Raw genomic sequence first — 17,727 nt, 5'->3', positions numbered from 1 at the left:
CCGGAACAATGAGAACAAATATCTATATGTCTGATTTTCTTTTCTTAAGATCTTTAAAACATGTGACACTCCTAAATACACAGAGCTGTTTGGGTTAGCAGCGGGGACATTCTGCCAAGTCTTTGTGGTTTAGACTACCGCGGATTGGTGCTAATCAATGTAAATTGGATATTGATCACTCAGTGTCGCCACTGGAGTATTTCCTTGAAATCTTTTTTTTTCAGCAGATATTACTGGTCATTATCATTGGCAATTCCAACATCTCAATGACACGCAAATAACTCCTCTCCGAAGAAATCAGCCATTTCCAAGTTTTGGAACTTTCACTGGTAGGTTGGTAAGTGCGAATGACTTCTTGTATTTTCTTACTGAGACAATGATATCTGTGGTCTCGCCTTGACAGAAAATAACCGTAATATTCGCTGAAAACGCAGGTGGGAAGCACTGCAAAATGGCACAGTTTTTTGTGTTATTTGGTAGTGCATGAATAATTCTTTGAATTCTCAAATTTCCTAAAGTTTAAAGAATTAGGAGTTTTCTCAATAGTATTATGATGATGGACATCACAATTTCAAACCACAAAGTATGTTGTATGTTTTCTCTGAAAAGTCTTTGTTTTCTGTCGATGACTTAGAAACGTTCAAATCTCTGATAAGGTGAAAAAATGTCCTAGTTTGCAATGAAATCTCTTGTCCCACGGTAAACCGTGCCGTAGCGATGATAATTATTTTTATTCCTTTCACTTTATATGCAGATATTGCTAGATTTTATGTTAACGTCTTGTCTCATTATTTTGAGGGATTTAGAGGTGGTTTGAATCTTCTGAAGTGTGTATTCTGTCAGTACTAATTCATTGTGACATGCTGAATTGATACTATGTAGAATTCGTTTCCAGCGTTACTCTTCTGTAGAATGCCCGATAAAGATTAGCCCTGAAGTAGATCATGCAATGAAAATGAAATGCCATACTTAATACAGTGTATGTATCATATGTATGCTTATACTTACATCTTTGTTCTTTTTATTGAGCGAAAATGTAATATTGCACATTTTTTTTTTCACTGAGATGTAAATAATCGACAAATTCATAGATAATGGACAAAATGTGTGTATATATTTTTCGTACTTTTTCAATATCTTATGTAGAAAAGTGACATTATGTTGAGGTTTTCTTAAACTTTTCTCTCAATATACATTGAGTAAACGTGTAGGGCTGTCAAAACACAAGCTTGTATGATCCGAGCTTACACTCTTGTCAAAAACACCACATCACCTTAGCTTCACTTCATCGCTTTTCATTGATAATGGCACCACTCTAAATCTTCCAATGCACTTTCAATCGATTGCTTTCTCTCCTCAAAGTTATCTCTCCATCCACTGAAACACAAAGAACGCGAAGTTTGCCAAAGAAAACACACGCTTTGAAGTGGTCAAGAAATAGTTGCTATATTAGTGCCCTGTCGCTGTCATATCATGTTTTTTGCATTGACTGCATCATGGATTGTTTAAACAATGAGGAAAGAATGATAAAAAAGAAAGATGCAGATATAGTGAAAGAACACAGCTGTGTAGGGTAAAGTCAGACAACATCTCATCCTCAACAAGCACAGAACACGTTTCTGTTTCATTCAAACGTAATATACTTGCCAGTGTCATATTTCTGAGTACATTGTAATAGAAATATAAATGCATTCGGAAGTATATCTCGTTTTCTTAGCAGGCATCCAATCCCTTCATTAGAGAAAATATAAATGCAACAGTTGTGATTTTGGTGATTTCGACAAATCGAAAATAATGTTGTTGCTGCTTATAATTACTTCTGATGTTCTCATTATATGTGTGTGTTTTGTATGTATATGTAATTCATATACGATTCTACTCAAGAATGTACAAACTTCTCTTTGTGTTATTTGTAGTAACGGAGTAAATAACAGATTTTTAAACTGTGATTCCAAACGTCTTTTAGTGTGCTTATTTACATAGATTGTTGCAGTGCATGCCCCTTTCTATTCAGTATAATGTACAAAGTGTAGAGCGCCGACGTATGCCCGCTGGTCGATCTCATTGACGGGTAAACGGAAACGCTGGCAATGAGTGAACGCCATACACAGCGATGAAGCCAATTGGTGCTTTCATTGCGTAATAACGTGTATGAAAGTAGGACCAGTAGCTACCAGTGCATGCACACAGACAGGTACACTATCCATAATACAATCTAATTCATATACACACACAAACACCCACGCACACACACATACAATGGAGTGTCATGTAAGCCCTGTGCAGATAGCTGTTATAAGCAATTCATCTTTTATGCCAATGATGTCTCTTGTCACATGAATGTTCTTGTTTAACGTGTATTTTTATTGTTGTCAATTCAGTGTGTGTGTGTGTGTGTGTGTGTGTGTGTGTGTGTGTGCATGCATTTGTTTTTGGTGTGTCGTTGTTTTGTTCGTTTTTGCGGCGGAGGGGCGATGTATCAATTATGATCATGCATTAATTTTGAATTATAAAACGCATTCACATCCTTTCATTCAATGAGAAGCAATAATGAAGGTTAGATGTTTTGTCGGGGTCATAGTCAAACTTCTGGAGAACAGATCCGCATTTGACATGAGATAAATGCATGTACGCTGTACATTGTACTGCATACAGTCAGTTTGTAGGTTCACCCGGCTGTACATCGGGATTCATTGCGCTGTACAAGGTTTTGTCCTTTGTCAGTGGTGTGATGCGTTCAAGCGTACAACCACCAGTTCGCTTCTCTGAATAGGAACTACATTATCTCTCAGATTTGAAGTGGTTTTTGCAAACAGGGGGTGCTTCGGTTTGCGCACACTCTTGTCAAAAGGGACTAAATTTCTGAACGCGTATGAGTTTTTATCAAAGCCAATTATGGATGTGGCACGGTTCTTTTCATTCTTTCTGTGACCCCGACGCTAGCCTTTTGACAAGCCCCTGCAGCTTTTTAGCACCCTGCCCAGCAGGCACACAGAGACAATCAACAGAAGTTCCCCAGTCTCACAGTCACGAATGTGTCCTAAGATTACGTGCTTCTCACACAACACCCAGTCCCACCGTGCCTGGGTCTTCATAACATTTAAGCGTCTTAGATTTGTATTTCAGTGTGAAGACTTTCGGTCCGAAATAAACCATCTGTATTCTTGTGTGTGTGTGTGTGTGTGTGTGTGTGTGTGTGTGTGTGTGTGTGTGTGTGTGTTCCACAGTGTTAGTGAAGATCAGTGTTTGTATGACTCCCATTACGTATACGTTGTTGACGCGTGTTGCCATGTATGTCAGGAAAAGTATCTAAACAAGACACGAACAATAATTGGGAATTGAATATCGTAGTCCTTGTAGAGTACAAAAAGTCCAATCGCTGAAATACTACGCGTATTAAAGTTATATATATATTTACACACATATATATGAGAGAGACAGAGAAAGATATACCTGTATAAATGCATAAACGAGATTATGTAATACAGCTGTACCACCAATTAGAGGCATCTTTGGAAATGTATACCTGCGAAGACCTTTTAAAATGCCGATTCCAGCACGGATTAACCTTAATGAATGACAGAAATAAATGAGTCAAAACAAATACTGATAGTAAATGACCCATTTGAACGTATTGGAAATGCGTTATGGAGTACATTCTTTTTATCAATTTGTTATTAACTAAACGAAGAAAGAAACACCTGTAGGACGTTTTCCCGATGGCCTACGTGGAAATACGAAAAATGAAAACGAACATGTCACTATACAGTGTTGACATACAGTGGCCGTTAACTAAAACAAGATGATTAAAGGTGTAGACAGCGCCTTATGATAATAGTCAAGATTGCGAAATAGAATGAACACTCAAAAGGATTTCATCTTTTATGCCTGCTCACAGGAATGTCATATCTGTTTGATTCGTTATTGGGAAATACGATTCATTAAAGAGGGTAAGACGCATTCCGTGTTGTCAAACTTCGAACACTATACCTGCTTAAAATTTAGATTTGATTCCATTTAGCAAATGTAAGCATGAGGTTTGACCCGCGTATAATACTGGACAACGTAGAACCTACAACACAGTCGGTTATGAACATTTTATTCGCTTTTAGAGTGGCCATACGATGTTCCAAGCGTTCCCTCACAACGGAGTGACCCCCTCTAACCCCTTTCTGAAATGCAGCTGTCCCCTTCTGTCATCTGATGAATAGAATCATAGAGTATTTAAAACCAAATTCATACGCCGCACTATTTTTCGTCCAATGCTTTATAAAATCGATGGCAATATTAGTTATCCTGGGCTTTCTAACTTTACAAATCAATATCAATATTTGTGCTGATTACAGTTTAGGAAACTGTTATTGTGATCATAAAAGAAATGCATATTAAGATTTCTTTCGACGGTCACGAAGGCGGTGATTTGCCCTGTGAATGGATGTGTCGATGGTGACAAAGTCCTGCTGTTGAACCAGAGCCTCTTTCAAGTCTCCGATCCATAGAAAATATTTCCCAATCACACAAGATTCAAACAGTATTTGATTACTTATCATTAGCTTTGCCATTATATAGAGTGACTCGCTGAAAAGCGATAAAAGAATAAAAAGGGACAGGGGAGAACACGAAAGCAAGATTATGTTTTTCAGTCACGTCCTCCGGGTGAGACTACGTTGATCCACCTGAGTGGGTTATGCTTTTTTCTCCCTTTCTTTTTCTTTGCAAATAACTGCGCGGCACTGCGCTCCGAAGGTTCGGTGCGAAACTCACTCAAATCGCGCTTCAGTCAAGTGGAGTGTGAGGAACTCCTGGATAAGCCAGTTTTCGCGGTTTCATTATTTCCAAGCATTCTCCAAAAGCATTCCAAAACTGTGAAAAGAAAGAAAAGGCATTTTGGATAATTTGTTTTAGTGGAAGGTGGTAATTAACTCTTCAAGATACTTGTGCAAAGGAGGGTATACACAGAAGAAAACCAGAGTGAAGAAACTCGTTGATTGAACAGCTGGAGAAGATGGCAGTTCGGCGGAGGAACCGTCGGGAGACGCCATCAAAAATCCCTGGAATTGTGCAATTTTTGGCAATCATCTGGCTCGGCTCGTTGGCTTGCGATGCAGCGACCGTCGGGATAAGTAAGTAACCCTTGTGTCTTTATCTTTTATGCCATCACATCTTTGTCAAATGAATAGTTTAGTAGGCTACAGTTTTTGACAGTCAGACAGTGTAGCAGCTCGTCCGTAGGGCATGTGTTTCATTGATTGGCACATTACAAAGACAAAAATTGTAAACTCATCGAAATTTATATAAAATCTAGGTTGCAGGCAACACGATATTGTATATATTATATGATATAATCATATACAAAGACAAAAGAGACGGCTCATTGTCAACCTAAGTATAAATCATGTGTTGTCACCGGAACTTTTACAAACAAAGGTTCGTCTTGATTCGGTAGTTAAAGATGTAATTCAATTTGCGTGGGGGGAGGGGATAGTAAATGTCATCATGACAACGGCTAAAACTCACATTCATCTTATTTCTTGATACTTAATGGCTAGTGTTGGCGATGAACGTCGATTATGACTGCAGATTGGTATAACTTTACTTGAATGAACTTTGGCAAACAATTTGGGATATGTCTAGATTATGTGTGTTTGAGAGAGAAAAAGTGTACTCGTTGACCTGGCAAGGAGAAGTGGACTGTCAGAAATAAAATAGATCTCAGGATAAATTGGCGGCGCCATCGCAGTTGACGTGTCATTAGGATATATCGTCTAGAACCAATGAGAAATGGGCAGACTGAGAGATATAAAGACGAAAGAACAGAAGAAAAGAGAAAGAAACATAGAGGGAGAGAAGGGGAGGTGAACGGGGAATAGAAAAATGACAAGATAAGGCAATATGATAGTGCCGGTTCATCTTTGTATTAAATCCGTATATCATATATGTTGGTCTAACTATAACAATTTGTAAGGCTGATTACGCCTTTGAGTCAGTGCACATTGTCTCAGTCATTCTGTCTGCCTGTCTGTCTGTCCGTCTCTTTAGTTAATCTGTACTGTAACACGCGAGGATGTGTTCATGCATCCATTCAAGGTAGAATTGAAGATTGCAACAACGCTCCACTCCAGGGATTCCATTCACTTTGTTCCTCCAATCGTTAAGTTCTCAGTCTCCCAGAAAAGGAGCCCGTGTAACAAAAGAAACTTGAAACTCAAAATGCACTTGTACGCTGTGATGTTGAAAGTGGACCAGTCAATAAGCAAATATCTTTGTCTTTAAATAGTATACGAATAATTTATGAGTTGTGAGTGCATAGGGCACGAATATCGCACGAGGCGCGAGATAAGCCACTACTGGTCTATTCAACAAGGCGCGTAGCGCCGCGTTGAATAGACCAGTGGCGAATCTCGCGCCGAGTGCGGTATTACGTGCCCCAATGCACGAACAAAATCATAAATTATTCGTTTTATACAACACCTTGTCCACAATCACAGTACTATTAGTGACCGCTAACTCAGGAAGGCCCAAAAATAAATGTAACAATTAGGCCGAGAATTGTAAACCACCCTGTGTACTGCTTTCAAACACTCGTCATGATTCGACCACACAGTCACAGGAATCACAAACTCCGCAGGGTCTATACCCATTCTACGCTAACGTTAGATCGAGTTTAATAGGCCTGACTGTTAAGCCTACCTGAGATGTCGGTAGATCTAGCAGTAGTAGGTCTAGACTTTCTCTATTTCCGAAAATGATTTTGTATACAAACACAGAAAAATAATCAAATTACGGTTTCTCAACTTGAAATGAAGTCTTGATTTTGGGATCACTGTGGTCCACGTAGCAGATCAGAGTCAAAACTAAAAACACAGCAGTAGGTAGGCCGCAATACATGCAACTAGCTAGGTAAAGTAGCTGCGCGTACACGTTAACGTTGCAGTACTCCGCCGCGACTGGTCTGTTTACCGGCAGCGCATCGCAGCGCAGCCGGCCAGCACGTACAATGTAGTTTGCTGGCGCTTTGCTGCTGTGAGCCACAGAACTCTGTGAGCGGCCATGCATTAGTAGCCCCCCGCGAAGCCGTGCTATAGTACCTTCGAGCCGTGCAATAGGCCCATGCCAGGGGCCTATTGTATGGCTGTCACTCTCAATGAGTTTGGTAGGTATTTTCTATTGAATGTCATGTGACATGTTCTTGGCCAATCACAATTCGACATCATTCTGAAGTGTTGTATAATTTGTCTTATTGTCAATGCATTCATTCTTCATATCCTCTATATGCATAATAAATTATAATATTGCACTGATGATGACTTCCAGAATTCCAAACAGGTGTCATGTGTGCGCACGGCAAATGCACATTTAATCAAAGTGGAGAACGGCGCTATAGAAATTGTATGTATTATTATTATTATTATTATTATTATTATTATTATTGTTAGGCGCGGATTGCACGTAGAAAGAGGGATGATACATTCTTCAAGATAAAGAGATTTAAAAAGCATTAACAAGCCACAGAGAGATCTACCAAACTAGTAGACCTAATTCATCTGACCAAATATTGATGATTTTTACATGTTACATTCTCTATGGTATTGGAGTATCCAAGGCAACCAAGGCATCGAGTTAAGGTACTTCACAGGTGAACAACAGCACACTATTGCGCTCTACACGGTCATCGACGGAACAACCGTAAACATATTTTGGTAGCTTGTTGATTTTTTTTTTCTCCTGTTATCCCTTATGGAATTTGTTTTGATATACCTTGGCTGAACTTCGTATCAAAACTATATGAAGCCGATGGAGAGAATTCCGGATGACTCTTAGAAATTTGTCAGCCATCCATCAAGCCACCATCAGTTGGTATGACCCACCCCTCGGGGCCTTTCGCATCCCTACTCCCTCTCCATCTGTCTCTCTTTCTTTCTCTCTTTTTCTTTCTCTCTCTTCCACTCTCTTTCACCCCCCCCCCCTCTCTCTCTCCTCTCTAAATTATGAGGAACTTGGGATTTAGTTGAGGTTAAGTCTTACCCCAAAACTAAAGTGGTCATGATGGTTTCTAAAACCATGGAGCTAGTACACCCTTTCTTCAAATTCTTGTCTTACAGAATGAGCAGAGCGAACCAGGCGGATTACACCCACATGTTAATCCTGCGTAACGGATCGTTTAGATTAATGGGAAGAAAGTGAGGCCAGGAAGGCGTAGGGACTGATCAATAGTTGAGGACTAACAGATTAATAGATAAATAGAGAGTTAGATACATGGATAGATAGTTAGATAGAAAGATAGTCAGATACACGGATAGATAGACAGACAGACAGATAGATAGATAGATAGATAGATAGATAGATAGATAGATAGGTAGATAGATAGATAGATAGAGATAGAAAGATATATAGATAGATAAATGGATGGATGATAGATTGTCTGTAAAGTTACAATGGAGAGAGTCTTCATAAGTACACTTTTCCTACCCGCTAAAGTATAGACAAATTATAGATGTGGATAAACATGTGTATAGGTCCTATACTGAAATGGATATAGATAGATGAAGATATAGACATAGATAGAGAGCATTAGGAACAGTTAGTTGTTCAAAAGTCTCCTCGCAGAACCATATCGATTTAATTCCAGGAACCATTATTCATGATAGAGGAATGGAAAAATAAGAGGGAATTATGGCGTGCAGGGTCAAAATCATCACGAAGTCTGAAACGCAGTTGCGTACCCTGGTAGCTCTTGAATTTCAGATTTATGATCGAGTGGTCAATGCTGGCAACGGATAATTCAAGAACGGAAATGAAATAGCCGTGTGCGCCTCGCCTGATACCAGTGACCCTCACCAGAATGTCAAGCTTTGGGTCAAGGACCAACCTACTCGGGCAATATGTCGGGGCTTAAATTCGAGGCGATGTAAAATGTAGCAGGCACAATGTTGGTGACGAAAGCTTTTTTATTCCATTCTTTCAGACGATCTCGTGTAAAGATTTATCAACAACGCAAAATTATTATTCGTCGTCGAACGCCAGGGGGAGGGGTAAGGAGTTGTACTCCAGGCACAAGGGCACCTATTATAGGATGTCGTGGTGGTTGACGTAGTCATTACTCATTGAATTCTGCATGGTGCTCACTGTGGTGTTTCTCACATGAGTCCTATGGCTGTATTCCAGAAGATCTGCAGGCACAAAAGGATGAGTTGGCCCCCGGCGAACAATGGCGGGAGGAAGTGAATAGACCTACTGAGCCATGTCCTCCAGCCTTACGCGAATGCCCAAATCTTGGAGGAATGTACACAAAATAACAGCAAACCTCCTCAGCGAGATGATTGGTAGTCAGAGTCAACGACAATGTGATTACCATGACCGGGCTAACCGTCCCGCTTGATGAGTTTGAGGAAAACAATAACGAGACGAACTTGAGTTCAACTCTTCTGTACCAGGCTGCGAGCAACGGAAACGTTACTTTGTTGTTGTTGTTGCCTTTGTGTTTGTTTGTTTTTGATAGTGTTTAATTTTTGTCAACGTTCAATTGTTAATTTTCTCCCTCTTTTTCTCCATCTCCCCTCCCACTCCCTCTATTTCTGTCGAAATCTTTTAATTTATCATGTGAACATTCACATTCACATTTAAGTCACTAGCTCTCCTGTACTTCCTTGATCCCACACCCACTTTACCACTTCACTCTTGTAAAGCAGCAATGCAAGCAGAGAAAACATAATATTATGAAAAGCCACTTAACAACCCAACGTATTCGTTACAATTAGATGTATGAAAAGGGTCATTTGAGAAATTAAAGTAAAGTTTATCTCTTGCTATCACATGATTTCTCTGTAACATTACAACATGTAAAACAAAAAACAAACAAAAAACACTTCTGCATATTATGTAGTTCAGTAGGTGGTCTGGAGACATCAAATACCCCCTCGTCAATACTGCTCTTTGGTGCAAACCAGGAGTTTATGCCGCCTACAATAGATTTTTCGTGTACCAGCAACATAACTGCACACCCATATTAAAGTGTATATCCGTAAAGATATAGCGAGTCAGATATAGTACCTCTGCTTGCGTTTTTGGAGTGACCCAAAAGTTTGCAAAGTCCGTGGTAAAACCACTGCGAGCGGATGACGAACTCAAAACCGACAAAAGAAGCTTAACACGAGGCTTTCAAGAGTGACCATTCATCAATAAGATAGCAGAAGATGTTGACAGACATGTTATTACAATTGTGTTTTATATGCACCGATCCTCAATCAATCACTGAAGCGCTGACAACTCCTTTAAACATTCCAAATGCAGATAGCTCCCTTCTAAACATCTTCGAGCCTGCGGAAAACGTTCTTGTTTTTACAGTTGGAAAGAAATGGGGCACGCAGTTGTTTAACTTTCCCTCGAAAAAGACTGCGATACTCGGACCATCTCTCTAAATGTGAAACAAAATAAACAAGACGGACAAGCACAAAAAGTTTCCCAAAAAGACTTCGGAATCAACAGAGAGAGAAAGTAGCTAGCAGCAAACAAACATAAGTACAATGTAATGTCATGTCCGAGAAGACGCTGTTGCCCAAAACATACATCTCGCCACCAAGTTTGAACTGTACATCATTGTGAGAACGTTTCATATCGTCACCTCGTTGTAAGCTCTACCTGTAGATGACTTTTATGTCAAAAAAGCAGCTGTCAAACCTTGCCTCAAATGCCTCCTGCTGTGGCGCTGAAATTTGAAGATTTCAATCCATTCCTTTCCATCAACGTTTAAATGGATGTATAACATCAGTCACTTTCATGAGATAATGGTATTTTGGCTTGATAAAATTTTTGTAGGCCGGGTTCATGAAAGAATCGTGATACGAGGATGCGTGTTTCTGTCTCAATACTACTGTTTTATCACTGACATTGTAAATATGTAGTACTATAGATGTTGCTGGTAGAGTCAGGGTTGGACACCAATCAGCCGTGTCTGTGACTGGGAGTCATCACCAAACGAAAAGGGAATGAATGTGAAGGTCCTAAATCGCATTACAAGGAAACTCCACAAAGTGTTTCGACATCGTTTTTATTAAAAACGGCAAAGTCAAACAAGCCGAGGAATGTACAATTTCATTCATCGACCAAAACTCCCTGAAATAGATTTAAAACATTTAAAGTTTCGTGTGTTCACGAAATTGTAATATTGGTCATTATCACCAATGTAGATTAGTTGCACCGTTTACGTCGATGTCTCACAATTGACCCATTGTAATACTGGTCAGAAATTATGAAGAGCATCCTTAGAATAATGTATACCGGCTATATAAGACCTATTCATCTCGGAGTAATGGTATCATTGCTTAGTCATTGCAAGGGAGACGAGTTTAAAATTATTCATTTTGAGAGGTAGAAGGAGGACAGGTAATGCATTTATGTCTTTAGGTTGGCATATGCGATGACATCATTATCTCATTGACTTCTAACATATTAATGTCACCAAAATTACCCTTTTCAGCTCCGATGCTGATAATGTCCGTAACGTTCTTAATAATTCACGCGCGATTAGCGAAATTTTCGTGGTTCTTTCGTTTATACTGGTTTGTTTATTTGATTCGGTGTTCATTTTATTTTACTCAAGTCACCCTGAATGCCAAATCACGCAATGAATGTTTGTGATATCAAAAAGGAAACACATTCAAGAGAACACATTAGAGGAAGGGAGCGGAAATGAACTGGTAGCCCTGAGGTGTGAGGCAGCACTGCTCCTGATAGCTCAAAGCGCGACAGGATGCCTGAACCGACGGGCTCCCTCCGGCCGCCTTACCCCATCGTGCCGGTGACCGAAGTCGGGCACAGGCGCGCGATGACGCTAATTGGAAATATTATCTGAAATCCCGACACTTGAAGCGACCTCAATTTCAACGCTTCTGACCTCTCCTTTCCATAGAATTTGCATTGGGTTTTAAAGATGACTTATTTTGCAAAAATGGGCGGGGGAGTGGAAATATGAGAAGGAAAAGTTAGAGAGAAAATATTACTGGGGCAAGATATTTTGTGTAGTTGTCGGGGGAGAGGTGTGAAACACAGCAAGAAGTACTGTCGCCCTTTATACCACCTCCCAGATTACATCGTTGATTTATATTATTATTTTTTGCCCATCAATAGATACGAATATGAACAGAATTATATTTCATTACACGTTTAGGTCAGGTTCCTATGATTTTGTGTATTACTGAGTACTGTAGTAGTTGTCACGTTATCAGGCTATTGACGAATTTTCGAATTGCTTCAACATAACAGGACAGCATAAGAAGTAGTTGACTATTTTTTTTTTGTCAGTACACACTCGTTGACTACCAAGCAAACCAGGTGACTCACAACTAATAGAGTTAATGAAATAAGACATCATGTTTAGCAGTTACATCTCATTTAAGTAACCTCTCAATAGCGTCTACGAAAGTGTCCTTGGGAACTGGATGGATTTGATGCACAATTTACGCTCTCAGATTAAGTTCAGAATAAGTTTGGCTGGTGGGCTACATTGTTACTACAGCTTTGACAAACAGTATACGAGCTGTATTGGGTAAAATACACTAGATGCGCAAGTAATAGAAGAAGAGGCGTGTACCAAGGTGGTTAACCTGTTAAAGGTACGTGAGCACGCTGTCATCTGGAGTTCAAGCAGATGAGAGTTGGTGAGTGTTTATGACCAGAGTAGTAGTGACACTGACAGAAAAAAGGCTCTCGAATTGAAGACCGGTGACACTCTACTTCATAGAAATTAATGGTAACGGAGAAAAGAAAGAGAAGATGGAAGAGGGGTAGGGCGCTCACTCAGTTGACAGGTTGCCAAGCAACCCCCTTTGATGCGGTCTTGACTACGACATTCTCCTCATCCAACTAATGTGACTCCTCTTGACCTTTCAATCAAACCACAATGATCCATGCCCAACCCCATCATGTTGAGAGTCCACAGTGTATTTAGAGCAGGCTTTCACCGGCTTTCGTTTCGCCGACCTAATTCTCTGCATTGGATCAATCGAATTTAAATACATGTCACCTTATCTTCACCACATTGCGAATGATTAAAATATGTGTTTTTCTCCGGCCTCTTCCATTGTATACTGTGACGTCTAGTATTACTTGGCGTTTCAAGATAAACTAATCTCGAAAATGCACTTGAAGAGAGAGGTATTCTAGGAAAACATCTTGACGTGATGTCATAACTAACTGAATAGAAATAGTTTTGTAAAAATAAATGAAAAAAAAAACACAAGACCAAAAATAAATCGACAGAAAGCAACATGGTGTCATTCCAAGTACCCAAGAGCGATAAGCGTCGTGTCTCACTAAATATGTTTCTGGTGTAAACAAGCATTGTGCGCCCGTGACAATCAGAGGTCATTTCGATCATATATTTATGTAGAAGTGAAGTCAGATAGCCATGCGGTATGACTAACCTGTGTTTCACCCTGACTTTCTATTGTTCCCTTTGTTCAAAGAGTTACAATCACCACCTCGACATTTCTTTCTTGTATCCGGGCTTTTGTTAAAACTGCTCCATCAATTTTTTTTTTTGTTAACTCAATCACGCATGATATTTGAACATTTTTCTTCATTATCTTAACCCTACCCCATCCCCTTTCTGTTGAGGTTTTGGCATGCAATTTGCCCACTCTTGAATCCAAAATGCGTCATTAACAGTAGAAGAATGATTCTTCTCATTACCCTAAGTGATTCCAAAGTGGTGAAAAGTCCAACGATATGCGGAGAAATGCGTGTATTTATCAGCATTCCCGGTTATCACGGTTTGATATGAATGAATGACAAGGTGACTCTAATGCCTATTGTCGAAAGCTGTACCACATAGTATAAGATTAGAATATTTCCACATCTACTTTGCTCTAATATATCATGAGACCCTGAAACAGCGTACTGCAGTTTATTTGTTACAAATGCTGTTCATATACGCGATTTTGTGTTGTGCGCTTTCGCATGTGTAAACAGTCTTAAAGCAAGATGCTTGTCCTGAATAATTCAATAACAAGAAAGACTTCTCCGACTACTCCTCTATCGGGATACAATGGAAGAAGACTTTTATGACCAGTTAGCGTGTCATGGATCAAGGTGGAAAGTACAGTAGTAAGAGAAGTCGGTCACCTCACGTTGACAATAGAGAAAGCTATAAAGAACGTCTTAGTGGAAGACATTGATTGAGTTTCCAGGAAATCAGTTCATCGGACTTTGCAGAACAGAACTGAGCTATGGTCATCATTCAACATGAACTAATCCTTATTAGCAAACGAACTCAAGGCCGTATACTTAGTTTATTTGGTCCCTACACAGACATTTTGGTCCACTAAGAAAAGAAACAAAGACATGTCTTAATCGTGACGATTATGTACATTTGCGAACATATCACGATATTATCACATTATTTTAGCCATCACTAAAGAAATCACTAGTAAAACAAAAGGTGGTATGCTGACCTTGCGGATAATTCAATATTTGTCACAGGACTAACTTCCGGCCGTGTCAATGACTAAGGAAAGAATTGCTTATTTCACATTCTCTCTTTTGACTAAGGGGAGACTTGCCTCTTTCACATTCTCTTTGTTAGCGTGTCAAGGGTTAATCAAACTGACCAAACAAGTGACCGATAGGATAATGTAACGAAATTTATGCTGGCTTTCCTTCAACCATGGAGCTACAACACACTATCTATGCAGACTGGCAGCTACGTGGTGGAAACTTTGTACGCTGTTGCCGTTGTTATTTTTCTAATTTCTAGTAATTGTAGGATTTAGAATTTGCAGTTGAAATTTGTAGGCACTGATCGTAAGCAGCGTTTGCCTTCCTCTCCGATTTATCTAAATTGAACCTAACTAAAATTATCGAGTAATTTTGCCTCATAGATTATCTTCTACATTGTTGTCTTAATTGAATTATCAATGTTGAGGCTTTTGAAACTTCTACATCAGAAACAAAGAATCATATTTGAAAAGCAAAAATCTAACTGTAACAAAAATACACAGCCTTATGAAATAGTAACAGTGAACAAAACATCTCAAGATGACATGGCGATACAACACCAACCCAAGTACAGAAATCATTTTTGGGACTTGACAATGCGAGTAATTAATAGCTCCATCGTATTGATTTCTCAAATCTCTTGCCGTTATTACAGGTGCCATGTTTGGCAGTGAAACGGGATACAACAATGTCTACCGTAACGTGATCAATGACGGGGTGCTCTACGTCAACAGGAATCAAACCTTTCTCGGTGGCATCCACAGTCTCGAGTTCATCGACCACGACAATACTATCTCGAGTAACTCAGTCTACGTCGGGTTAACGGAAGGTAAGACCACAGAAGATAATAGACGTATAGAAATAGATGTTATACTAGTAGCCAACTGTAAGGTGAACGTAGACGTGTTTATTGCGCAGAAGACATGTGAATCCCAAGAACCCTTGTGGACAGGAGAAATAAAATAAAATAAAAATGAAATACTGATAATAAATAACTTCCTGTAATGATCAACAATGTGTGTGTGTGTGTGTGTACGCTTATTTCCAGTTTGGGTGTGGTTAACATTGGTCAAGGTAACTCGTTTGACAACAGTCTCTCAGGAAGTCTTTAGCTTGTACGTTTGCTTTATTTTGCATGCATAATTAACCTTTGTTTTGTTTAGCAAATGTGTGTCTTTGTTATTTGAGCAAAAGCAAATGAGGAGCCCATTGCATTATTCTTTCTTCGTGTCCAGCTTGTAACCATATCGCCACCGAACAGATATCGGCTCTGATTCTGCCCCGTGATCGTTGCGAAGACAGCGATGACATCGCAGCCGTTGTCAGCCACGGCTCCAACCCGATCGTATCCATCGATCAGGGAAACTTTGGTTCGGGCTCGACCGCGTTCAAGATGTATCCCACACCAGAAGACATGACGGATTTCTATATTGACGTCCTGACATATTTCGCATGGAGAAGTTTCATTCTCCTGTACGACGATGGATCGGGTAAGGCAATCGGGTCTGATGGCTCAGGTCTGAAGGCTCAGGTCTAATGTGTAATAAACGTTTATATTATCAATGTGATTTTAATTTCATTTATGAGTTTGATGTAAAGCAACCGAATCAGCCTTAGAGCTGCTGGATTGTTATTCTATATTTGCACAATAAACCATCTTGAATTCAATTGAATTTAATGTCCAATATTCTTACGCTGTATATGTTTTTTAATCTCCCAGAATCTATGTAATTATAAAGTATTTTTGTAGACACGGGGATATTGCGCATGTGTTGATGATTTTGATGGTAAGCATATCTACAAACGAAAACCCTACAGAAACCAAAACGTAAAATGTTTGGTCACTGTTTTTGACAGTCCAGTCCGAGTTTACACCTAGGCTGCAATTTGATAACGCGTGTACGTTAATAGTTTGGATTAACGGGGGAAAAAAAAAGTCGTTCTCATAATGTAACATGAGTTTACTCTTGTAAAGTTTGCTTCCATATCCTTATCACACAATCTATTACTTCATGTTCTGCGTGTTCTTCTTGTTTTCGACAAAAGTGACATTACTTTTCCAGTCTAGTAAAATTATGGAATTGTGATTCGCGCGTTTTAAAGCTTTTTTTTTAAAACATTTTATAACAGCATTTGCCAATATGGAAGGCGTGCTCGAGTTCGGAACAGGTGAATCATGGAACGTGACCACGGTCGTGATCGACGAAGATGACTTCGAGAACAACGTGCCGACCATTGTCGGCGAAAAGACCAGAAATATCTTCATCATGTGTTCTTCTGAGGACATTCTAAGACAAACTATCAACAGGGTAAGACACTGGACTTTGGGTTATGTACATGTATTTGCCAAACGATTGACGAGGCATATTGTGTGTGTAATTTCTTAGTGATTCACGTGAAAACGAGGAACGTTCTTCTTCATGCGTAACAAAATAAGATTGACCGTATGACAGTGTGATGAATCCAAAAGGTTCGTTTTTCACGGCATCCTGGTAATTACATTTTGTATTCTTCGTGTTGATTCTAAGTATGCTCCACCGATTATTTTTTTTTAGTGTCAGTGCGACGATCGAGATGAAATCGTAAAGCATGCGTTGAGTTCGTTTCCGGAAATGTCAAAAGTCAGTGATGAAGAAGCCTAATACCGGTATCCTACTCGTACTCTCACTACAACTGACCTTTGACATTAAAGAAGAATAAAGGAGAGTGTCTAGTGATGAGTGGAAATGTTATTGAATATCCGATGTCTTTTCATCTCCTTTCTTGATCAGGCTATCGAGTTGCGCATAATGGGTCCTGAATACACCTGGATGATCGGAAATTTGGTGAGTTTTAATCCCATATCTTATCTTCCTCAACCAATTAATAATTTTGGATAGGACACGTCAACTCTAAAATAATTCATGACAGCACTATATGCACTCCATCTAACCTCAAGAAATAACTATTCTTATTTCTATGATTGCTCCTAGCTCTTTTGCAATAACAGCAATTGATACCTCCAGCTCTTCTCATTCTTCTCCTTCTTTTCTTTTGTCTTTTCTTCCTCCTTCTCCCCGTCCTTCTTTATTTTCTTTACTATCCCATGTCTATGAGTATAGTGAATTTACTACTGCTCTGAATATGAGTACCGGTAGAATGCTACTGTCACTGCCTTACCAATATTTCAAGTATCGCGAGTCCTGGCGTACGATCGACTGCCGTTATCACTATCTAACTGCTTTCATAATAACG

At 39.5% G+C, this 17,727-nt stretch overlaps 1 protein-coding gene across 1 annotated transcript in view; it reads left to right on the top strand.

Annotated features, from left to right (window-relative positions):
- The first annotated feature begins 5,005 nt into the window (after positions 1-5,005).
- The window catches only part of LOC139726481 (glutamate receptor 1-like), a 17,829-nt gene continuing 5,107 nt past the window's right edge, over positions 5,006-17,727 (top strand). The window contains exons 1-5 of the mRNA XM_071637436.1: positions 5,006-5,123; positions 15,149-15,322; positions 15,729-15,983; positions 16,624-16,802; positions 17,265-17,318. Of these exons, the coding sequence (XP_071493537.1) occupies positions 5,006-5,123; positions 15,149-15,322; positions 15,729-15,983; positions 16,624-16,802; positions 17,265-17,318 (780 nt within the window). The remainder of the gene's footprint in view (positions 5,124-15,148; positions 15,323-15,728; positions 15,984-16,623; positions 16,803-17,264; positions 17,319-17,727) is intronic.

This window comes from Diadema antillarum, unplaced genomic scaffold, assembly GCF_040938485.1.
Source record: "Diadema antillarum isolate AM-2024a unplaced genomic scaffold, OU_Dant_1.0 seq00000085_RagTag, whole genome shotgun sequence".
Lineage (NCBI taxonomy): Eukaryota > Metazoa > Echinodermata > Echinoidea > Diadematoida > Diadematidae > Diadema > Diadema antillarum.
This window is presented reverse-complemented; position numbering and strand designations above follow the sequence as displayed.